A 26,286-nucleotide genomic window follows, 5' to 3' on the forward strand; every position below is an offset into this window, starting at 1 on the left:
TTAATGTGGTTGTAGTCCATTAGAATACACACACTGATTTGTAGTCCTTAATGTGGTTGTAGTCCATTAGAATACACACACTGATTTGTAGTCCTTAATGTGGTTGTAGTCCATTAGAATACACACACTGATTTGTAGTCCTTAATGTGGTTGTAGTCCATTAGAATACACACAATGATTACTGGCTGGGTTTCCCAAAGCGATCGTAGAGCCTTCTTAGCTCACGCATGGTCCTAAGACCCATCGTAGCAGCAAAACTGTTTCAAGAACGCCTTCTCAAATTGTGGTCCGGGGACCCTTGGGGGTCCCCAGCTAAATGATATGAAATGATGCATGGAAGCAGGGACGGAATCCGCAGTTCCCACTTGCCAGTCCAACACACAAACCGTCGTGCCAATCTATAGCGCAGAGCTATGGGGCAGTTGTATTTAGTTAGGAAGTTAGGAACCAAACGGACCCTCATCATGGTAGGGTACATGCATGTACAAATGAGACCATTTAATTAATTGTACACTCTCTGAGTTACACCCATGATGAGGGTTCATTTGGTTCCTACTGCTAATAGTTATTAAAGCCAAGTCACATGCAGTGACACACTACACAACAGTCTTGGATATTGCTCTGCCCTGTTGGCATAGCGGAATCTATGTTGGACTGACGAGTCAGAGTCTCGGGTTCGACTCCTGTTTCAGTGCATCGCCCCATAAGGACCTCTTGAGGTCCCCGGACCCACTTTGGGAACCGAAGCTCTCATGGTAGCTTATATAAATATTTAAGACGAACAATTAAGACAAGTATTTTGTGCAGCCATTAAAACAGTAGAGTAGAGTAGGCAGTAGAGTTATAGGCCTAAGATAAGATTTGTGTGGTCAGTTAGCTTACAAACAGCGCTTAATTTTCAGCATTGTTTTCTTCTTCCTTCTTGATGGGCCGAGTACACCCTGGCCAAGATATGACTTCCGCTTGGTTCCAAGATTTCTAGCGGAAGTCTGTGTTTAACGGAAGTTACGTCATGCGGTGCGGGTCTGTTTACATTCCCCAGCGAAAAAACTAAAATAGATTGTAGCTCTTAACTCGCTCTTAAGTGTAACATCACCTGAATCAATATTTTAGTTTATATATTGTTTATTGTGACCGCAACCGACGGAGCAGGAGACGTAGACACATTCTTTTTCCAGCGGGGAATACGTTTGCAGGAACACCGCACTGTGAAAAGACAACTTCCGCGAATATTCAGCCCCACCTCCTAGAACGGTCTCTGCCTCATATCTTGACCAGGCTTTTCTCTTGGCAGATGAGTATGCCTGGCTACGCGAGGCTAGGCCGAGTACAATCACACTTCACACAACAGCGGAAATTCATTTGCGAGCGCAGCTGGTTGTGGGGATCAATCCATAGACCGGGACCCAGAGCCGGTGGGAGAGTTGCATCATCTCCGTTCACATGGGGCCAGAGTTGGCAGAACTCTATAATACAAGGCTCTGGCCAGCCTAAGGGCATGCGTAGCCTGTTTTGAGAGGGGCGCTTACGAGCACTTTCAGGAAACCGATTCTTCGTCGTACCGGAGCCCTTCGTAGTGTCCTACGTACGACCACAGTATGACTGCGCTTTGGGAAACCCAGCCATTAGCTCTTAAGGTGGTTGTATAGATAGATAGATAGAATACTTTATTGACAGATATATAAAATAAATTACAACAATGTCGTCATTTTATAAGATCGCCAAAGTGGACGTACAAGAAAGATGAAGCTTGTTACCATTGTGGCCTACTTTGGACATAAAACAAATAGCCTACACAACATACAATACAAACAACCAATGAATATAGAGAGATTTGATCCTTATACATAAACGTATACTATATACAAATATACACATAGGACAAGAGGTCAATGGTTGTATGCCATTAGAATACATGATTTGTAGTCATTTAGGTGGTTGTAGTCCTTAAGGTGGTTGTAGTCCATTAGAAGACACACTAATTTGTCGTCCTTAACTCATTGACTGCCAAGGCCCGAGTTTCCCGAGTTATTACAGTAGTCCCAGGCTGCCACAGCCCGAGTTTCCCGAGTTGGAAGCCATTTTGAAAAAAAAAAAAAAAAAAGAAAAATTCTTTTTCAAACTTTTTTTTTATAAAAAAATGTCTAAAAATGCCTCAAATGTATTAGGCATGATCGCAATTGCGAAATTGCATGTTTAGCCCCATAACAAACACATCTTTCAAAATGTCAAAAATGGCTGTTTTGTCTGACTTTGAAGGCTTGTATCTCATGAATGTCTGAACGGATTTCCAAGCGGATTTTTTTGTTTGAAAGCTGTTAAAAAGTACTACACATATGGTGCATGATCTAGGCATGGGCGTGCACGATCCGTGCACTAAAGATTTATCCGTGCACTAGAAATTTAGGAAGGTGGCAGTGTTTGTTTTGTCTGACTTTGAAGGCTTCTATCTCATGAATGCCTGAACGGATTTCCAAGCGGATTTTTTTGTTTGAAAGCTGTTAAAAAGTACTACACATATGGTGCATATATGGTGCATGGGCGTGCATGATCCGTGCACTAAAAATTGATCCGTGCACTAGAAATTTAAGAACGTGGCATCCTGGTATACTTGGCGGCCATCTTGAAAAGGGCATTCAATGAGTTAATGTGATAGTAGTCCATAGAGAAGATTTGTGGTCCTTATTGGTTGTAGTCTATTAGAATACATGATTTGTAGTCCTTAAGATGGTTGTAGTCCATTAGAAAACATGATTTGTAGTCCTTAAGGTGGTTGTAGTCCATTAGAATACATGATTTGTAGTCCTTAAGGTGGTTGTAGTCCATTAGAATACATGATTTGTAGTCCTTAAGGTGGTTGTAGTCCATTAGAATACATGATTTGTAGTCCTTAAGGTGGTTGTAGTCCATTAGAATACATGATTTGTAGTCCTTAAGGTGGTTGTAGTCCATTAGATGGCTGCTGAAGAGAATCTCTCTCTACCACAGGAAGTCACAAACTCTGTGAAAAAGAAAACGCGGAAGTGAAAAGGAAGGGAGTTGCCATGGCAACCAGCTATCTATAGATAAGTCCTGTTTCTTTAAAAGCTTTGCAGTTCCACTCCTCTTTCTGTCATCTGTTCATCTTTCCAGACCTCCCTCCCTCCCTCTCTCTCTCCCTCTGTTTGCCTTTCGTCTCATTTGTTTGGTGATAAGTTATGAGGCGATGAAACGTCCACAATGCAGGGAGGAGAATTCTATGGCTTCTGACGAGAGACACGTTCTAAAGACATGTGTACTCCTACTTCCTGGAAATGGAATATATACTGAGAGAGAGAGAGAGAGAGAGAGAGAGAAAGAGAGAGAGAGAGAGAGAGAGAGAGAGAGAGAGAGAGAGAGAGAGAGAGAGAGAGAGAGAGAGAGAGAGGTCAGATTACCTGTCATTGAAAGCTAGTCTCATCTCCATATTTTTGAACTTTTTGATGTTTTTGTTTTGGTAAATCAATGCCCTATTAGTCGATCACACTGCAGTGTCACACAAAAGTATCAGAAATAGCAGATCTACAAGCTCACAACGCTTCTGTTACGGAAGCGTTTGGAGCTTGTGGATCTGCTATTTGTTTTGCATTTGAATGGTGAGAAGTATAAGTAAGCGTTTTGGACACATGATGAGCTGGGTGTGTAATCAGTGTCAGCACATTGCTGCCACATTGTGTCCGTCTCCCACTGAGACTGATACATAAATGTGATACTTTGTGGCTCAACAAACAACCACCAACCAATCAGCACACTGATGTGTGTGAGCCAATCACAGTGTTACATAACGTCCACGTCATCCTAGAGCGTAAAGAAAGAAACCCAACCTCCTCCATTCATAGAATTACAGTACAATGTTTTTACTATGAACTGTAACTACACAAGACATACATATTATCATATTATAACATTATTAATGTTTTTACTATGAACTGTAACTACACAAGACATGCATATTATCATATTATAACATTATTAATGTTTTTACTATGAACTGTAACTACACAAGACATACATATTATCATATTATAACATTATTAATGTGTTTACTATGAACTGTAACTACACAAGACATACATATTATCATATTATAACATTATTAATGTTTTTACTATGAACTGTAACTACACAAGACATGCATATTATCATATTATAACATATTAATGTTTTTACTATGAACTGTAACTACACAAGACATACATATTATCATATTATAACATTATTAATGTTTTTACTATGAACTGTAACTACACAAGACATACATATTATCATATTATAACATTATTAATGTTTTTACTATGAACTGTAACTACACAAGACATACATATTATCATATTATAACATTATTAATGTTTTTACTATGAACTGTAACTACACAAGACATGCATATTATCATATTATAACATATTAATGTGTTTACTATGAACTGTAACTACACAAGACATACATATTATCATATTATAACATTATTAATGTTTTTACTATGAACTGTAACTACACAATACATGCATATTATCATATTATAACATATTAATGTTTTTACTATGAACTGTAACTACACAAGACATACATATTATCATATTATAACATTATTAATGTTTTTACTATGAACTGTAACTACACAAGACATACATATTATCATATTATAACATTATTAATGTTTTTACTATGAACTGTAACTACACAAGACATACATATTATCATATTATAACATTATTAATGTTTTTACTATGAACTGTAACTACACAAGACATGCATACAGTATTATCATATTATAACATTATTAATGTTTTTACTATGAACTGTAACTACACCAGACATGCATATTATCATATTATAACATTATTAATGTTTTTACTATGAACTGTAACTACACCAGACATGCATATTATCATATTATAACATTATTAATGTTTTACTATGAACTGTAACCACACAAGACATACATATTATCATATTATAACATTATTAATGTTTTTACTATGAACTGTAACTACACAAGACATACATATTATCATATTATAACATTATTAAAAAGCAACTTCCCTCATTGACCTATCTTCAAATAGGTCCTCACTAATGCTTAGTTATTGTAATTTCTTTCTTTTTTAAGATATGTTTTTGGGCCTTTTCTATCCTTTTTCTTATTTTTTTTTAAATAATTTTTATCCCACGATTTAGTAACCCATTTTCACCCTGTGCCAATTGCCTATGTAATCCTGGGCTCTGCTCTCCCTCTGCCGCGCCTGGGGAGACGACGGTCTGACCTCATGCTTCCTTCTATGCATGAGTAGTCCAAGTTGCTTCTTTTCACCTGACAGGGGGGATTTCCCCGGTTTGGACGTAGCGCGTGGAAGGAACACGTTATTCCAGTTCCTTTCCCCTCCAGGGGGAGGCAGTATAGATAGGACAGACTGGACAGTAGACTGACAGGACATGGGGAGACGCGCAGCAAAAGGTAGTCGGGATGGGGAATCGAACCTTTGCTGTCAGGCTACACTGAGCCTATGTGCCTGGACCGGTAGACCAGCGGGCGACCCCTAGTTATTATGATTTTGAGCGCTGCTCACTTCACTCTAGGTGTGATTCTTTTGTAAGGCGAAGACAATGGCTTCTGTTTCAGCATGTGAACTTCACAGGAATAGAAAGCCTACAGAATTCTATTAGCTTGGATTCCCCATCGATGATGTCACTGGTAGACAGGTTTCTGAACTGTCCACAGGATGAGTACATATGTTTCCTAAACCCACCAGGCTTGAGTTAAGACCCGCCTCGCGGAAACGCCAGAACTTCTAGGAGTGGCTGAAATCTTGCCGGACACATGGAGGGTGGATGAAGACACATGGAGGGTGGATAAAGACACATGGAGGGTGGATAAAGACACATGGAGGGTGGATAAAGACACATGGAGGGTGGATAAAGACACATGGAGGGTGGATAAAGACACATGGAGGGTGGATAAAGTCAGTAAAGGCATGAAGACAATCTTAAAACTTGTACTGAGAAAAGCCTGCATTTGCACAATGCACAGCTATTAATTTTCTCAAAATAAACTTTGCTAAACAAAAAACCTGAAACTTACTTTGTACTGTGCTTAAAAAAGGGAAACTTTGTAACTTTGCAAAAGAGAAAAACATACTGAGAAAGCTATTAATTTGTCACTACTGTGCTCAAAATAAAAACTCTCACTGATTATCAGTTACATTGATTGTTATAGTTTGGATATGGCTTTGGGTGCATTATGCTGTGTGTATTATTGTAATGGATCGGTAGGTAGTAGGTACAGTATTGCTTTGCACTAAGAGCACTAACGTTCATATATGCACTTTCATACTTAAGATTATTGAGAGGGGCGTTTCAGGCAGATTTTTATATGCGACCTGACGGTTGCTTATCTCCCGATTAGGGAGTCTTACTGGTATAATATCATTAGCATGATGTCCAACATGTTTGGTGGAAATAATAATAATACAAATACTACTACTACTACTACTAACAAATGAATTAACAAATGAATTAAAAATACGAACCAAATCTATTATACATGTCTATTATGATCTAGTATCAGTGTAGATTCTGGACTGCAATTAGAACAGATATCACAGAAAGAGACATTTTTAAAGAATTAAAGACATTTTCTAATCTTCCAGCTCAGCTGTATCGGTGCTGAGAAACAGGGGCGTGTAGCGTCTTCTGTTGCCTAGCAACGGGGGAGAAACAGAACATGCTTTTTGTTTTGTTAGGTTTTATTTAAATCACATCTCATTCAACTGAAAAATAACAATAACAAATGAATAAATCAAATATATTATGAATAGCTGCATGATTGTTCATTCAACATTATTATTATGTAACTAATTCACAGAATGTCTGTCTGTCCGCGGTCTTTCGTCTGTCTGCAATGCTGACATCACTGATACTAAACGGTGTCGCCACCATGGTAACAGCCGCATGCTGAAACAATGCCCACATTTGGAGATGACTGACATCACTGATACTAAACAGTGCTCAAATCTGATATTACTGAATCCGACATCACGGAACACCATATATGGGCATAAACGAGTGAAACAGTGCCCAAATTTGGAGATAACTGACATCACCGAATTCACCTCAGTACACAACACAACCACAGGCAACGACTAGTTGTTATTATTGCTTGAATTCAAGTTATACTAGTTAGACGCCTCAGGGCGACATGCGAGCGAGGTCGCGCCAATTCTTGGCCATCTGGCCAGTGATGTATATCGGACCAGTTACCCATATATGGAGATGTACATACATGGGATGTACTGTATGGTACATCCCATTTATGCCCATACATGGAGATCCCTGTCTGAATCAGCCGCACAGGGCATTCCCATAAGAAGTCCTGTTAGATTTGGGCTTAATATTGATGATATCAGGGATCTCCATATATGGGCATAAAATGAATTCTGTTAGAGTGGTTCCCATGACATCACAACATACAATATATTGTATGCCCATACATGGAGATCCCTATCCTTGTCACATCACTGTGACATCACAGGTGATGTCACATTGATGTGTCAAGGGAACCAACCCATAGACTGTAAAAATGTGTACACAGTATACACACACGGAGACAAGCTAGCTGTGGCATTTTTCATGATAAACTGCGACCTTTGGTCGCAATTATCATTAAAATCTTAGCATGTTTTGTCAGTTAGTTGCATGCATGGGGACCCTCTTGCGACATCCCCACAGCCCCCATGTGTTCCACCACTGATTCTATATATTCCCACGTTAATTTAATACTCACCTGATGATGTCACAATAACACAAAATCTTCATTAAAAGTGGTGCCATGGTCACATCCCAAATGATTCGGATGAAAACAGGATAAACATGGTTTAACATATACATGTCATGGAGGTAGGCTAACCAGACCTTAAAGTTAGGGTAAGCAATATTTTATGTTTCTGTAGCAATGATTACTGTCACAATATAGAGCTATTTAACACTGTTACTGAACACACTCTATAGCAATGATTACTGTCACAATATAGAGCTATTTAACACTGTTACTGAACAAACACTCTAGCAATGATTACTGTCACAATATAGAGCTATTTAACACTGTTACTGAACAAACACTCTATAGCAATGATTACTGTCACAATATAGAGCTATTTAACACTGTTACTGAACACACTCTATAGCAATGATTACTGTCACAATATAGAGCTATTTAACACTGTTACTGAACAAACACTCTATAGCAATGATTACTGTCACAATATAGAGCTATTTAACACTGTTACTGAACACACTCTATAGCAATGATTACTGTCACAATATAGAGCTATTTAACACTGTTACTGAACAAACACTCTATAGCAATGATTACTGTCACAATATAGAGCTATTTAACACTGTTACTGAACAAACACTCTATAGCAATGATTACTGTCACAATATAGAGCTATTTAACACTGTTACTGAACACACTCTATAGCAATGATTACTGTCACAATATAGAGCTATTTAACACTGTTACTGAACAAACACTATAGCAATGATTACTGTCACAATATAGAGCTATTTAACACTGTTACTGAACAAACACTCTATAGCAATGATTACTGTCACAATATAGAGCTATTTAACACTGTTACTGAACAAACACTCTATAGCAATGATTACTGTCACAATATAGAGCTATTTAACACTGTTACTGAACACACTCTATAGCAATGATTACTGTCACAATATAGAGCTATTTAACACTGTTACTGAACACACTCTATAGCAATGATTACTGTCACAATATAGAGCTATTTAACACTGTTATTGAACACTGTATAGCAATGATTACTGTCACAATATAGAGCTATTTAACACTGTTACTGAACAAACACTCTATAGCAATGATTACTGTCACAATATAGAGCTGTTTAACACTGTTACTGAACAAACACTCTAGCAATGATTACTGTCACAATATAGAGCTATTTAACACTGTTACTGAACAAACACTCTATAGCAATGATTACTGTCACAATATAGAGCTATTTAACACTGTTACTGAACACACTCTATAGCAATGATTACTGTCACAATATAGAGCTATTTAACACTGTTACTGAACAAACACTCTAGCAATGATTACTGTCACAATATAGAGCTATTTAACACTGTTACTGAACAAACACTCTAGCAATGATTACTGTCACAATATAGAGCTATTTAACACTGTTACTGAACAAACACTCTATAGCAATGATTACTGTCACAATATAGAGCTATTTAACACTGTTACTGAACAAACACTCTAGCAATGATTACTGTCACAATATAGAGCTGTTTAACACTGTTACTGAACAAACACTCTATAGCAATGATTACTGTCACAATATAGAGCTATTTAACACTTACTGAACACACTCTAGCAATGATTACTGTCACAATATAGAGCTGTTTAACACTGTTACTGAACACTCTATAGCAATGATTACTGTCACAATATAGAGCTATTTAACACTGTTACTGAACACACACTCTATAGCAATGATTACTGTCACAATATAGAGCTATTTAACACTGTTACTGAACACACACTCTATAGCAATGATTACTGTCACAATATAGAGCTGTTTAACACTGTTACTGAACAAACACTTTATAGCGATGATTACTGTCACAATATAGAGCTATAACACTGTTACTGAACACACACTCTATAGCAATGATTACTGTCACAATATAGAGCTATTTAACACTGTTACTGAACACACACTCTATAGCAATGATTACTGTCACAATATAGAGCTGTTTAACACTGTTACTGAACACACACTCTATAGCAATGATTACTGTCACAATATAGAGCTGTTTAACACTGTTACTGAACACACACTCTATAGCAATGATTACTGTCACAATATAGAGCTATTTAACACTGTTACTGAACAAACACTCTAGCAATGATTACTGTCACAATATAGAGCTGTTTAACACTGTTACTGAACAAACACTCTATAGCAATGATTACTGTCACAATATAGAGCTATTTAACACTGTTACTGAACAAACACTCTAGCAATGATTACTGTCACAATATAGAGCTGTTTAACACTGTTACTGAACAAACACTCTATAGCAATGATTACTGTCACAATATAGAGCTATTTAACACTTACTGAACACACTCTAGCAATGATTACTGTCACAATATAGAGCTGTTTAACACTGTTACTGAACACTCTATAGCAATGATTACTGTCACAATATAGAGCTATTTAACACTGTTACTGAACACACACTCTATAGCAATGATTACTGTCACAATATAGAGCTATTTAACACTGTTACTGAACACACACTCTATAGCAATGATTACTGTCACAATATAGAGCTGTTTAACACTGTTACTGAACAAACACTTTATAGCGATGATTACTGTCACAATATAGAGCTATAACACTGTTACTGAACACACACTCTATAGCAATGATTACTGTCACAATATAGAGCTATTTAACACTGTTACTGAACACACACTCTATAGCAATGATTACTGTCACAATATAGAGCTGTTTAACACTGTTACTGAACACACACTCTATAGCAATGATTACTGTCACAATATAGAGCTGTTTAACACTGTTACTGAACACACACTCTATAGCAATGATTACTGTCACAATATAGAGCTATTTAACACTGTTACTGAACAAACACTCTATAGCAATGATTACTGTCACAATATAGAGCTATTTAACACTGTTACTGAACACATAGCAATGATTACTGTCACAATATAGAGCTATTTAACACTGTTACTGAACACACACTCTATAGCAAGCTATTTAACACTGTTACTGAACACACACTCTAATGATTACTGTCACAATATATTTAACACTGTTACTGAACAAACTGAGCTATGGCATATAGAGCTCTCTTATTCTAACAGTTACATGACTTACCTTAACATCCACATAAAGCATCATGGATGCCTCGGTGTAAATTAGCATAATGTGCTGTTAAGTAGCGGCTTTCTGCTCCTCGCTGCGGATCCACACCGTCTGAACCGGAGGCCCGTCCGGCCGTGCGCGTCAACACACAACAATGAACCTGACACTACACTATACAGCGTGCGCGCATGCACCGCTGGCTGCTGCTAGAAGATTAGCTTCAGGATCTCTATAGCTAACACACACACACACACACACACACACACACACACACACACACACACACACACACACACACACACACACACACACACACACACACACACACACACACACACACACACGGCAAGACACGCGCGCACGCACGAGGAAGAGGAAGGTGGGGATGAAGAGTGAATGAGAGAAGTGGAAAAGTCCATATGGAAAAACAAGGAATAGCCTGACGTAAAACGGAGTAAAAAATGCAAATGTGTTGACATTTGACGTAGAGCCTCAGTGTGTGTGTGTGTGTGTGTGTGTGTGTGTGTGTGTGTGTGTGTGTGTGTGTGTGTGTGTGTCATGCGCGCGCGTGTACGCGTGTGTGCGCGCGTGCACGTTGATGTGATGGTTTCCAAACCCCGCTGTCTGTCTGTCTGTGTGTCTGTCTGAGCGACAGAGGCTAAAAGGGGAGAAATTTGAGGCCATTGTTATCGGCGGGTAACAACCACGTTCCGCGCGCTGTCTCTGGCGCGCTGCGTGCGCGAGAGACCGAGCCGAGCCGAGACGATCATCAGCTTGTAGAGAGAGAGGACCCGGACCGGAGGGGGGCCACGAGCATCCAGCAGCATAACATCCATCCCGGAGCCTCTAGACCGACATGTCCGCTCCTCTCCTCCTCCTCCATGAGACGCGGCTCAGACTCCGCCAGGGCGCACGGCGGCTCCGCGCCGCTGCAGGCTGCTGCTGCTTGGAGCTCCGCTCAGCCTGCTGTTAGTGTGGCGGGGGGTCGCGGAGAGAGCGGCCGAGAAGCGAGCACAGACACCGGGACTGGGACCGGCAGGAGAGACCCTGGTGCGCCGAGAACCGAGAGGAGAGAGAGGGAGGAATTATAGGAACTACCACTGCTGCTGCTAGAGGGGTCTGCTGACTGACTAACTGATTTATATTCTGGATACCCTGCGACCGTTTGGACGGAGAGAGAGGAGAGGAGAGGAGAGGAGAGGAGAGGAGAGGAGAGGAGAGGAGAGGAGAGGTTCTGTATGGGGGTCCTGTTGTTTTGGGGTTCGTTCGTTTTACTATCGATTATCGGCCGGTGCTGAAGAGAAGAGCAGCAATAACAGATCTGTGATGTGTTGTTGGAGAGGCTGAGAGGTAAGGAGGTGTGTGTGTGTGTGTGTGTGTGTGTGTGTGTGTGTGTGTGTGTGTGTGTGTGTGTGTGTGTGTGTGTGTGCGTGTGCGTGAATGGCGGTGCCTCAGTGATTTATGGGCCATATGACTTCAATCTCGGTTCAAGAAGAGTTCACAACGCTTTGAGCTCTCTCTCTCTCTCACACACACACACACACACACACACACACACACACACACACACACACACACACACACACACACACACACACACACACACACACACACACACACACACACACACCTCTTGTCTTGTGTTATTTATTCGGCTACACCTCTATTTGTGTTGAGGTTGAACCAGAAGCCATCCATTCCGTTCCGTTCCGTTCCAGGCTGCTCCATAAAGAGCAGAGCAGAGCAGAGAGCAGCTGTGAGCTTGCAGATCTATTCCTGTCTCCCATGCAGACTCTGACCTGCTGCTGTGAGTAAACCAGGTCTCTAACTCTGTATGTAGGCTACAGCTAACAACACATGCACAACACAACCTCATTGTTCATTAACACACAGATCAATTAATAGGCTACACACACATACACACACGCACAGCTAGGCCTAATAGGATGGGATAATTGGACTGTTAACGAATCAGTTTGACCGTTTATTTCAACGGTTTGGTTTTTCCATCAGGAGAGGAGAGGAGAGGAGAGGAGAGGATGTTTTTTGATCAGATTCCTTCTTTATTGTCTGCGGTGGTGATAACTGCACCTCTCTCTATCTGTCTGTCTGTTAATGGGTCTTAAAGCTCTCTCTCTCTCTCTCTCTCTCTCTCTCTCTCTCTCTCTCCGTGGCAGGCGCCATTTGTAATTTTATATCCACGGATAATAGACAGACACTGGACACCCAAGACGGCCTCTTCCCTCTCTCTCCCTCTCTCCCTCCCTCCGTTTCTCTCTCTCTCCTCTCTCCATCTTTCTCTTCGTTTCGATCGGTCTCTCTCTTCCTCTCTCTCTCTATGTTGTTGTTATTGTTTCTCTCTCTCTCTTTCTCTCTCTCTCTCTCTCTCTCTCTCTCTCTCTCTCTCTCTCTCTCTCTCTCTCCTCGCTATAAGTGGATCAGGCTCGTCCATATAAAGTTGTGCTGATAGAATTAACAGCGGTTGCTACATGCAGCTCAGGCCTTCAGACATTACGTGTCCCATTTAATGGATATGATCCAATAACATATTCATACTCCCACTCTCTCCCACTCTCTCTCTCTCTGTCTCTACCTCTCTCTACCCCTCTCTCTCTCTCCCCCCGGTGGGACAACAATTCCTCAGAGTAAATCATTAAGATTCCTGGCTGTCGCACAGAAAGATAAATGTGTGACATTTTATGACGTGCTGTGAAGATGTGACGCTCCGTTCAATCAGTGTAAGAAAAATAAAAGAAAGACAAATAAATAAAATGGACAATTCGTTTAATCAGTTTCTAACTGTCATTTTTACAGTTGCATTCTGAGCCTAAAAGTGTAAAAAATGATTCCTCTGACCGTTCAAATATTTAATTTCATTTTAGTCATGTTTTTTCGTTATGTGATCTCCCGTCTCCCGCCACGGCTGCTGCCGCGGCCCTTTGTAAACAAACGTGGCTGCCTTTTATTTATTTATTTCCGTTTGTTTTCGTTTTGCAGACTCATGTTTTCAACAGGAACAGCCTCTTTATTACAGCCATATTGTTATTATTATTATTTAACTCAGTTAGTTTCGCTTTTCATCAAAATTCAAACTAAATCCTTGTAAGCTATTAATTATAACCATAATTCTGTCACTCTAATTTATGTGCCACATATCTAATAAACAACCGAGTAAAACATAATTAAATAAGTAGCAATGTTGAACTAAATCACTCTATAGACCAAATATTCCATTCTAAACAAGAATTGTCACAAAACTCCATAACAAAACAACTATTCGTACAACCATCTTCCCAATTTTCAACGGTTTTAATTTCTATTTTGACACTTGCTTTGGCAATGTAAACATGTTTTCTCATGCTAATATAAAGCTAATTGAAATAGAAATGTATTAGTACCACTTCACTTGTCATAGTCCGGTGACTTCAGCTCCACAATATCATATTTTTCGTTTAGTTTTACATTTGTAACAACGTTCTAAAGGAGTAGTTTTTAAAGACAGCTGTAGCTTTTAGCTTAGAGAATGCCAGGTGTCTCTAAGGTTAGGGGGCCTCAAATACGACCACCCCGGATCTACTAGATACTATAGATAACTATGATACACCCTAGGGCGGGGGTCCCTCTCTCTCTCTCTCTCTCTCTCTCTCTCTCTCTCTCTCTCTCTCTCTCTCTCTCTCTCTTAAAGCAGACTATGACAGAGCGCTCTGACCCTATAATGGATGAGTGCCTCCGTGAACTATTTTCTTTTTCTTCTTCCGGGAGGAGACCCTCTCTCTCTCTCTCTCTCTCTCTCTCTCTCTCTCCCTCCTCTCCTCTATTTATCTCTCTCTTCTCTCCGCTCGCTAGTTCTATCTATCTATCTATCTATCTATCTATCTATCTATCTATCTATCTATCTATCTATCTATCTATCTATGATCTATCTATCTATCTATCTATCTTCTTAAGTAAACATGTTTGTTTTAGGCCTATTTCGTTTGGTGTGCATGAGTTTTATGTGTGTGTGTGCACGCGTGTGTGTGCGCGCGTGCGTGCGTGCGTGCGTGTGCATTCCAGGGTTATTTCAGTGTAACTATAACCGGTGAGAAGCTTCAGGAAATTGGAACACATGTAACACTGTTTCCTCTCCGTCACACTGTAGCCTACACGCACACGCACACGCACACGCACACGCGCACACACACACACACACACACACACACACACACACACACACACACACACACACAGTTCATATCTGCACAAAGCCTGCCATGCACGTGCTGGAGTCAAATATTTCACCCAGAGTGCTTTTATAGTTTATTTAATAAAATGGATGGACGGATAAATAAATAAACAGGCCTGAATAAATTACTTGCAAATTAATTCTACTGCGTGTTCTCCACATGTACGGTTATGTAATATTCATATTTATGTCAATTAAAACATGAAGCAATCAATCAATCAATCAATCAATCAATCATCAATCAATAAAAACATATCTTTATAAAATATTTCCTATATGCCCAGTTTACTTTGATAAATGTGCAGTCCTTAAAACAAAGAAAATGTATTTTCTAGAGTAATACATATATAAAAGGCTATTTTAATATTTGAAGAATCAGCAATTTATCATGGATCTAATTAGTGAGTTAACAAAACAAACAGAGCTGCACAATAACACCAAATATTATATCATTAATTGTGGCACAAAAAATAGCAATAACAAGAGCAATAATAATAACAATAATAATCACAAAGATTGTGTAGGCCTTTATTATAGGAAAGCTAAATAGCATATAGCTAACATTGCTAACATAGAGACAGAGCTTGCAACAACAATACAACTATTCTGTTAGCATGATGCGAACACAAAGTGTTTATTTTGGTCATTCCTTCCCTTCAATCACTGACTCTGTAATCATAAGCTGATTAGTCTCATTAAAACATCCATTAATTATTAAACAAAAACAAGACAACACAACACAACACAACACAGGTGTGGTGGAAATATTTTATTACAAATCAGAGTTCAGTTGGCCTGCCAGTGTGTGTGTGTGTGTGTGTGTGTGTGTGTGTGTGTGTGTGTGTGTGTGTGTGTGTGTGTGTGTGTGTGTGTGTGTGTGTGTGTGTGTGTGTGTTATCTGAAACAGCTGTGGTTATGTGAGAATGATGAGAGTCCTTTGTGTGGCAGAGAGAGAGAGAGAGAGAGCGAGAGAGAGAGAGAGAGAGAGAGAGAGAGAGAGAGAGAGAGAGAGAGAGAGAGAGAGAGAGAGAGAGAGAGAGAGAGAGAGAGATGAACACAGCTTGCTCTCTCATCTGCAAGCTGCTGGGAGAGAGAGAAGGAGAAAAAGAGAGAGAGAGGGGGGTGAGGGGGGGGGGGGGGGTTCTATTCATGTCACGTTGCCTTTCAGAGCAGAAGATGGATTTATCTCACTAATTTCTTTCATTCTCGCTCTCTTATTATTCTCTGTGTCTCTCACCCATCTCTCTCTCTCTCTCTCTCTCTCTCTCTCCCTCTCTCTCTCTCTCTTTCAAGAATCAAGAATGTTTTATTTGTCACTATAACTTATGCCAAGTACAAGCAGCCAAATGTTATCAGTGGGACTTGATAGGCAAATAACATGTTGCAACATCCTAGACAAAAATTTATATCAGCCCAAAATCTACCAGGATGATTTTTTTTTACTTTTATGAGACACAACAAAACACAGACAGGACTGACTAGTCTGGCCTGGCCAGACTGTTGAGGCCTGCGATTTGGAAAGTCTGTCTGTCTGTCTGTCATACAGTCTGGGAAACACATGGTCTTATGATGAGTATCCGGTTAAAGTGGAAGTGAAGCCTCCCCCACACTTCCGTTTTTCGTTTTTTTAAATTGCGCATCATTTATCCTAATATAAATACAAATCATCTAAGCATACATAGCGCTGCTTAGCAGACATTATATTTTAAAATATATTTCCATGAACGGAAATGCCAGCTTCCATTACTCGCCGTTCAGGAGCTTTAGTTCCAAATTATAGCATTCAGAGATGGTGGAATAGTTGTCTGGCTACGCAAGACTATGAACTGTTATCAAGAAAAACAACAGCAGCAACCACAACAACTAAACAAATAAAAAACTCAAAACTAAAACCAAAACTAAGCAGAAAGATAGATAAATAACAAAGGATTTACATCAGAGTATGTGAGGAGCTAACCGGGGAAGCAGTCTGAGATCTGAAGGTGTTTGTTTTTTCGAAAAAACGTGCCGTCGAAACAGCGGCGCCGAAATCTCGCGAACCCTAAGTCGAACTATCGGCGCGTCGAAGTTGCGGGCCGTCGAACATTTGACACGTCGAAAAAGCGAGATTTCCCCTATGAATGTAGGTTGTTTCTGATGACTACAACATGACGCAGGTTGTTTCTGATGACTACAACATGACGTAGGTTGTTTCTGATGACTACAACATGACGTAGGTTGTTTCTGATGACTACAACATGACGTAGGCTGTTTCTGATGACTACAACATGACGTAGGCTGTTTCTGATGACTGCAACATGACGTAGGTTGTTTCTGATGACTACAACATGACGTAGGCTGTTTCTGATGACTGCAACATGACGTAGGCTGTTTCTGATGACTACAACATGACGTAGGCTGTTTCTGATGACTACAACATGACGTAGGTTGTTTCTGATGACTACAACATGACGTAGGCTGTTTCTGATGACTACAACATGACGTAGGTTGTCTCCGCTCCTGACCGGATCAGAACAGTGGCGTCAGTTCAGCAAAAGCTATGGCAACATGACTGGTGTCATCATGACACTGCCATACCTTAGCAACAGGCATGATGATGATGATGATGATGATGATGATAACTATCAGTAGATAGTATTATTTTACCGCAGGCACAAGTAAACAACTGACTGCCACACTTGAAGTAATTGCTGCTGCTGCTAATCAACAATAATAATACATTGCACCTGTGCTGACCTGCTGAAGCGGGGAACAAACCATTTGTCAAGATAGGGGGATACAAGTGTTGAGGAGAATATAATACCTGGTGAAAGCAAACTCACATTGCAGTTAGTTTACAGTAATTTAATAACACAACATGTCTCTCTCTCTCTCTCTCTCTCTCTATGTCTCTCTCTCTCTCTCTCTCTCTCTCTCTCTCTCTCTCTCTCTCTCTCTCGCTCAGGTCAGTCTCCTGGGGGCGGGGCGGGCGTTGGGACACACCAGGGCGTCACGTGACCTCACCGGTGCCAAATGCTCTTCCGGCCGCCGCACCGCCACCGTCACCGATCAGCAGCAGCGTCACCGAGGACCTCAGCGCTAGCGCCACCTACAGGCCACAGCCCGCCATGCAGAAGAGCTCCTACTACGACAACTCGTCCACGCTGTTCGCCCAAGGATACTCCTCCTACCAGGTACAGTAACTAAGTACTTTTAATCAATTTAAAAAAAGAATTACACACAAAAAACCCTGAACTTTCAACATAAGGACTGTATTTTGATCATCTTAAGTACCAGCTCTTATGCCTTAACTTAAAGGCCTGTCCAAAGTCTCCATACTGTCTCCGACCGCCAAACATTTCGTCGGAGAGTTCTGACTGTTTCACTAGTATTATTTCTACATTGCAGTATTGATTTTTTTACTTTAAAGCCAAGCTAGGTAACTTTAAGACTATTTTTAAAACATAATGTATTTACACCTTTTTGAAGTCATTTCCCTTCATCAGTCACTATATTGTTGTACTGGGGTGTTTCACACCCCCCTGGCTGTATGTTGGTTCTGTTCCACTGTTTATGTTGACATTCATTCCTTGGCGGGATGTTTTTGTCAGGGGGGAGCTCAGCCAGAGCTCTTAATTGCTCCCTTTGAACTTCAAAGGGGTTGTGCACTGAGGTAATTGATTGGGCCATAAAAGTGTCAAGTCCTCGTTAGTGACCTCTCTAATCAATTAAAGCATCAACGTCAACTACCTGTTTGATGCCTGTCATGCGTTATTGGAAATGACACCCGAGCTCCAGGGAAACCCCGCCCACCGAAGCTTTTGATTGGCTGAAGCGGAGCTAGGGAGCGCTCCATTGTAGTCGCTTGGACAGGGCGTTTATCGTGGGCTTGCCCAGGCCTTACGGCCTGGGCATAAATATAACGATTGCATTCACCACGGCTTCGTAACTCGCGCGGCGCTCCGTCGGCCGCGCGGCCCTGGCCCGCTCTTTGCGGCCACTCGCGCCTGCGGCGCTCGGGGGCGAAGAGCAGGACCAAGGTCCGCTGGCCTTCGCGCCGCTTGCAGTGTCGTGGACAATCGAGCGCGCTCCGCCTGGAGCTCGGGTGTCATTTCCAATAACGCGCCTGTCATAGAGGGGAGGGGGAGGGGGGAATGTGTTCCCCTTTAAAATGTGAGTACTTTTTTCCAACCCTGACCAGGTGCAAGGAGGAGGGGGTGGAGTCGGGGGCGGGGCCTCTGCGGCGGCGGCCAATGGCTTCGCAGGAGGAGGAGGAGGAGGCTACCACCACCTGGACGCCACGCCCATCTCACACCACCAGCCAATCACAGCCTTCCAGGGTGGCCCCGCCCACCACCTGCTGGAGGCGGAGTCCTACCTCCACCAATCGCAGCGCTCGGCCTGCTCGCTGCAGGCGCTGGGAGGGGGCGTGGCTCCGGGGGCGGGCCTTCAGCCGCTGGCCAATAAGGCGAAAGATGTGAACGGGGGAGGAGGCTCAGCGTGCATGAGACCCAGCCTGCCCGTGGAACACCATCCTGGACAGCAGGTAGACATACACCCATATATGGAGACCCCTGGTACCCATATATGGAGACCCCTGGCACCCATATATGGAGACCCCTGGTACCCATATATGGAGATCCATGTACTGTATATGGAGATACTGTATGCTGTGAGAGCCCAAACATGCTTACTCAGTTATTCATTATGTGAAAGTCCTATGACATCTGACATCATACATAAAATCCCTTTTATGCTCATACAGTACATAGAGATCCCTGTCTGTACCAGCCACACAGATATGGGCTGTCTTGGCCATATATGGATTCGGTTAGTGTGGTATGTGGCTGATGTGGCCTCCATATATGGGCATTCCCATATGAAGTCCTGTTAGATATGGGCTTAATATTGATGACATCATGGAACTCCATATATGGGCATAAAAGGGATTCTGTTAGTGTGACATCACAGTGAAGCCAGAGCGTGATGTCAGAGCGACAAACACATTCTGTTAGAGTGGTTCCCCTGACATCACAGTGATGTCAGCACATGATGTCAGAGCGGCAAACCGAGCGGCAAAAAAAAAAGGGCTGTTTCACATACTAAACTGTGACCTTTGGTCGCAATGAATTGAGTACAAAAGGATCCCGATTTAAACAAGCCTTTGAGCTTTCTGGTGGTTTAACCTTTTAGGCCTGACTTAGGTTTTCTGAAAAATATCAAACATTATTCAAAAAATTACCAAAATGACATACTGTGCATGTACTGTACTACACCTGAATGGGTTAAATCCTTTTAGTAGACCTTGTACCAGTGAACTGTACTGGCCTGTACTATTCTTATGCCAGTGTTTCTCAACCTTTTTTCTGCATGGTCACACTTTTCATGTCCCAAGAATCCATGGTCACACCAACATAATACGGGGGTGTAAATATCGCCACTGTCGGGAAGAAACCTTGTATCTCCAAGTTTCAAATTTGTAAGTTTCTTCGCAAAGTAAAGCCCTGCTTCATCATACAAGGCTGTCGCGCAACAGTAGTGAAAACAGCAGATCTACAAGCACACAACGCCTCGCACCGCGAGGCGTTGTGTGCTTGTAGATCGGCTGTTTTCACTAGTTTAAATCATTTTTAAAATGATAAATACAATACTGGCTTTCAAGCAGTTTCAAGGGGCACACTTGACCCTTCTCAGGGGCACACCAAAGGTCCCCAGGCACAGTGGTTGAGAAACACTGTCCTATGCAAACTAATGAAGTGTTCAATCAATCAACCAATCAGGTGTCTCCGCCGCTCCCAGCCAACCCCAGCAACGGGAGCGTCTCGGCGGGGGCGTCGGCCGGAGGAGGGGGCGGGGTCAAGTCGGGTCCCGGCGGCAAGGCGTCGCTAAGCTCCTCCTCCAACTCCTCCTCCTCCTCGTCCAACTCCTCGTCCAACTCCTCGTCCTCCTCGCTGCCGCCCAACCCCACCCTGGCCAAGGTCATCTTCCCCTGGATGAAGGAGCACCGCACCAACGCCAAGGGCAAGAACTGCTCTCCAAGCAACTCCAACGGTGGGTTTGGACATCTAAAAACTAGGGACGCACCATCGGCATCAGCCAGATATCGATATTGGCCGATGTTTGCCGTTTTCGGTCAATGTCGATATCGGCAAATAAAGCTGACATTAACCGATCCCATATTCATCTGTTGTTGATAAGCATACATTTTGCGCTGGCTGTGTTGTTGTATTCGTTAAGCTTTAGATTCGCTAGATAGTAAGGCTGTGGAATACCTCCGGCAAACTCTCTGTCTTTTCTCTCAAGCTCTGCCATTTCGCACACGTTCGACAAATTAATGTAAACAAGACCAGTAATATGGTAACCCGTTGTCACACCAAAACTGGTGACCCATTGAGTACGGTACAATCATCATTCACCACAGACTGCAAGGTGTAAAACCCGGGAGATGAACCGTGTGCATGCATGTCTCCACTCACACAGACAAGCTCATAATTCATTCAGTGCAAATGTGTCAGATGGATTGTTTTTCTTCTTGGCAACAGAAAGAACAGGGACATATTATAGGTCTTAAATGTAAGTAACGCCATAATGTTTTGGAAAAGGTAACTAAGTAACTAACTACTAAATTGCAAAATGAAATCGCTAGGTTACTCCGTCATCCAAAGTTATCTGTTACAGTATGCCATTCATTTTAACGCTGTTACACCCAACACTGATGATCCATATGTTTATATCTACACCTCTATGGGTTTATACATCTACACATACAGTATCTGTTTGAGAGAGCGAGGGGGGGTGGGGGGTGAGAGACCTTCATGTATTTGACATGGAGTTGAAAAGAGAAGCAGCTGTTTATTGACGAGGCTTTGGAACAAATTACATTTAGATAACAGACAATTCAGACAGACAGATCCATGTCTCTCTCTGCATTGATAAGAGCTGTTTATATGAAGGGTTAGAGACACAGGGCAGATACAATCCATGTGGGTGTTTTCTACTGAAGATCGGACTCTATTTTTAGTTATTTGTGACCGTAGGTCGCAGTTTACTATGAAACCCACCAGATCCTGTCTCAATGTCTATAGCTGACCTGTTGTGACATCACATTGTTGACTGGTTATTATTATGGGGAACAGGCCTGGTCATCCAATAGTTGGTGTACTTCATAAAATATCATGTTGTCATACAGCCAGTGATGATCTGTGTGTAAGATATGGTCCGTAGAAAACAGGCCGTTTTGACCAAACAATCCATAATAAATCCATGTTTCTGCAGCCAGTTTATATACAAAGCAATGACAATCGGAAGCGGAATACTATTTCCGTAACTTATGAATCAGGGGAAATTTAGTTTTTTTTTCCCCGCTCAGTCGTGGCTGCCGCAGTGCAAGGGCTGTTATTGTGGTTGGTTAGATAGATAGATAGATAGATAGATAGATAGATAGATAGATACCTTTATTATCCCACAGGGGAAATTCAGTTGCCCAGAGGCAGCACAGCAGTTAAAGGTTACAAGTTACAAAGAAGTAAGAAAAAGAAAAAGAGCACTGTAGTGTACAGTCAAAAAAAGCAAGGCACAAAAAAAGAATATAAACATAAATGTCAAAAAAGCTGTCATAAAAAGAAAGAAGAATATACATAAAGTGAACAAGAAACATTCAACGCTCATAAGTGACACGTCACACACTAAAAGCACAACTTAACAAACAGTGCCAAACAAAAGTGTACTAAGAGTCAATGCTAGTCAGTGCAACACAAGTATCTCACTGCCATGTCAACACAGCAATAGTACTACTAATAATACCAACACAACCCAACAGTGCAGGGCCAAACAATCCATAGTCAGTACAAATAATAAAGAATAAGAAAAAAGCAAGAATAAAAGACAAAGCAAGAAAGGGAGCCACAGCAAGACGCCACGGGCAACCCTCTCAGAGTCAGTACAACTTATGTTTGGAAAGATGAAGTGTAAGCTCAGAGTCTAACCAGAGGTTAGTGGGTTAGTAACTAACCGTTAGCAGTTTAACCAACCAGTGTAAGCTCAGAGACTAACCAGAGGTTAGTGGGTTAGTAACTAACCGTTAGCAGTTTAACCAACCAGTGTAAGCTCAGAGACTAACCAGAGGTTAGTGGGTTAGTAACTAACAGTTTAACCAACCAGTGTAGTGACTGGTTTAACTGGTCTCAGACTCTACTAACTTCCCTCCACACAACCAACAGGCCGTTGGAAGCAGCAGGAACCGTAAAAAGCTGACCTTTGAACCCGTCCAAACAACAACGACATGTGTCCCCCCCCCCACCCCCCCCCGCGGATATTAATATTTCCTTAACGCCGTTTATCACGGGCGACAGGAAAGTGCTGCGCTTTATTTTCATCTTCTATTAATTTTCAGTTTTAAAGTGATTAAAGTGGGAGTGGGTTGCGACCCGCGCGGCGCTGGTCTTGCTGTAGGGGGGGCTGTGATGTAATTTAGCGGTGTCACGCTCTCTGCGAGCGTCCCGCGTCTCTTAATCACTGCCTCTGTTTATGAGCTGTTGACAGCTAATACCAGCAAGGGGGGGGGTCCCCTCTGCTTTATTAGGAAACGCAAACTGATTTCAATCTCCTTCTGCAACCACTGTAATTGTGTTTTATTCCCATGTCTGTCTCTCTCTCTCTCTTACTTTCTCTGTCTCACATGCACGCACATGCATACACACGCGCACGCATGCACGCATTCACACACACACACACACACACACACACACACACACGCACACGCACACGCACACGCACACACACACACACACACACACACACACACACACACACACTAGGGCATAAACGAAAAAGTCGACCAGTCGACTCAGTCGACTTCATTACACAAGTCGACTCCCACCAGAGAAAGTTGAAAGTCGAAGTTGAAAAAAAAAAAAAAAAAAACGTTCTATTGTGAAAATAGCAGATCTACATGCTCTACAACTCTACAACTCCTCGCGTTGCGAGGCGTTGTGAGCATGTAGATCGGCTATTTTCACAATTTCTGCCTCTATATATTTGACAATTTGGACAATGTTTAATTTGCCATTTTAGAGGTAAAGTCCTTAAATTGTCACTTTATAAATGTGCAGATACCTTCTATACACTTAAACTTTATGTTGGTTTGTTTACTGTTGAGTGAGAAAACAATGTTGCACATTAAGTTAATCACCTGGGGACCCCCCAAAATAATTGGGGGGTCGTGTGTGATGTGATGACGTCATCAAACGATAAAGTCGTCTTCAACTCAACTTTTTACTGAGTCGAGTCGACTTGCTAAAATCACAAGTCGTTAATGCCCTAACACTGGCGTCCGGTCCAAGACCTTGTGTCCAACAGCTCAATGATGTGGTGTTTTTCCATCGCCTCCTAAAGACAAGGAAAGACTTTTTGGTTGCGTCATCGACTTGTCAGGTGACGTCCAGGCAACCCTGAAAATAAGTGGTGACCCAGAGAGACCCATAGGCTAGCAAAGAGCACCATCCAGCATAAAAATAAATAAAAAATAAATCAGACCATCGGTTTGAAGTGGAGCAGTGAATTTGAGCAGCTATATTTGAGCAGTGTGTGTGTCTAGGCTGTACAACAGTGGCCTTCTCTATCTGTTCCTGTTTTTATAGTTTAAAAATCCGGTCACGCACCGTTGTACTAATGAAACATAACTCCGGCTACGCACCGTTGTACTAAAGAAACATAGCGCGCCACTTGGTCAAAGTTCATGCTAATAAGGACAGACAAAGTGAAAAATTGGGAGGCGGCTTCACCGCTCCAAAACCATAGCTCGGGAAACTGGGGTTTGGCAGACAACGAGTTGAACTTGTATTCTCACTCTATTCTTGCCTTCTTTCTTTCTAACTTGTTCCCCCCCCCCCCCCCCCCCCCCCCCAGCCTCAGGAGGAGGGGGTGCAGAGAGCGGCAGCAGCGGGGAGAAGAGCCCCCCCTCGGCCTCCTCCTCGGGTGGGGGCTCGTCCTCGGCGGCCTCCAAGCGTGCGCGCACCGCCTACACCTCGGCGCAGCTGGTGGAGCTGGAGAAGGAGTTCCACTTCAACCGCTACCTGTGCCGGCCGCGCCGCGTGGAGATGGCCAACCTGCTGTCGCTGTCCGAGCGGCAGATCAAGATCTGGTTCCAGAACCGCCGCATGAAGTACAAGAAGGACCAGAAGGCCAAGGGGCTGGGCACCGGCTCCGGGGGTCCCTCGCCCACGGGGTCCCCCCCGCTGCCCATGCAGTCGTCGGCGGGGTACCTGGGGGGCTCCATGCACCCCTCCATGTACGACGCGCCCCTCTCCCCTCTGCCCTCCTACGGGAAGCCCCCCGGTGGGGGGGGCTACCCCTCCATGGGCGGGTACGCCAACGTGTCCATGAAGGGCTGCCCCGTGTCCCAGGGCGGCGGGGGCGGGGTGCAGAAGTACGGCGGCACCCCGGACCCCTACGCGGACCCCCACCACGGCGGCTACGCGGTGCAGGGCAGCCCCGTTTACGTGGGCGGGGTAGGGGGCGGGGGAGGAGGGGGAGGGGGGGGGAGGAGGAGGGGGGTACGGGGAGCCCCCCTCCATGGGCGTGGTGGCGGGCTCCATGTACGGCCTGAACCACCTGGGACCCCCCCAGCACCACCAGGGACCCCCGCCCACCATGGACTACAACAACCACGTGGGGGGAGGGGGGGGTGGCGGGGGGCCCCCCCCTCCCGACGCGGCCCCCCCGCACCCCCACCACACCACCGTGTACACGGAGCTGTCGGCGCCGCACCACACCTCCACCTCCACACCACCACACCTCCACCACACCTCCACTCAGGGCAGAATACAGGAGGCACCCAAACTCACCCACCTGTAGCAGGACCCCCCAGGACCCCCCCAAACTCACCCTGTAGCAGGACCCCCCAAACTCACCCATCTGTAGCAGGACCCCCCAAACTCACCCACCTGTAGCAGGTTTGGACACTCCCCCAACGACCCCGCCCAAGGCCCCACCCCCACCCTGCTAACGCCCCTAAACACTGGATGCCACCCAAGGTGCCAGCCTGCTACGCAGCGTTCAGTGGATTGGTTTTGTCACTTGACTTCTCAGTCTGGTCAGAAGGGAGGCGGGACATAGAAAGCGAGTGGA

The 26,286-nt window shown here is 43.0% G+C and overlaps 1 protein-coding gene across 1 annotated transcript in view; it reads left to right on the top strand.

Annotated features, from left to right (window-relative positions):
* LOC308284336 (homeobox protein Hox-B3a-like) overlaps positions 1-26,013 on the top strand; it is a gene marked incomplete at its 3' end in the record, with an annotated part of 30,834 nt that extends 4,821 nt beyond the window's left edge. The window contains exons 2-6 of the mRNA XM_080724921.1: positions 18,125-18,353; positions 19,361-19,705; positions 20,940-21,210; positions 25,066-25,637; positions 25,672-26,013. Coding sequence (XP_080581047.1) covers positions 18,288-18,353; positions 19,361-19,705; positions 20,940-21,210; positions 25,066-25,637; positions 25,672-26,013 — 1,596 coding nt within the window. The 5' untranslated portion in view covers positions 18,125-18,287. The remainder of the gene's footprint in view (positions 1-18,124; positions 18,354-19,360; positions 19,706-20,939; positions 21,211-25,065; positions 25,638-25,671) is intronic.
* Positions 26,014-26,286: the final 273 nt, after the last annotated feature.

Source organism: Nannobrachium achirus, assembly GCF_963921795.1.
Source record: "Nannobrachium achirus genome assembly, chromosome: 4".
Lineage (NCBI taxonomy): Eukaryota > Metazoa > Chordata > Actinopteri > Myctophiformes > Myctophidae > Nannobrachium > Nannobrachium achirus.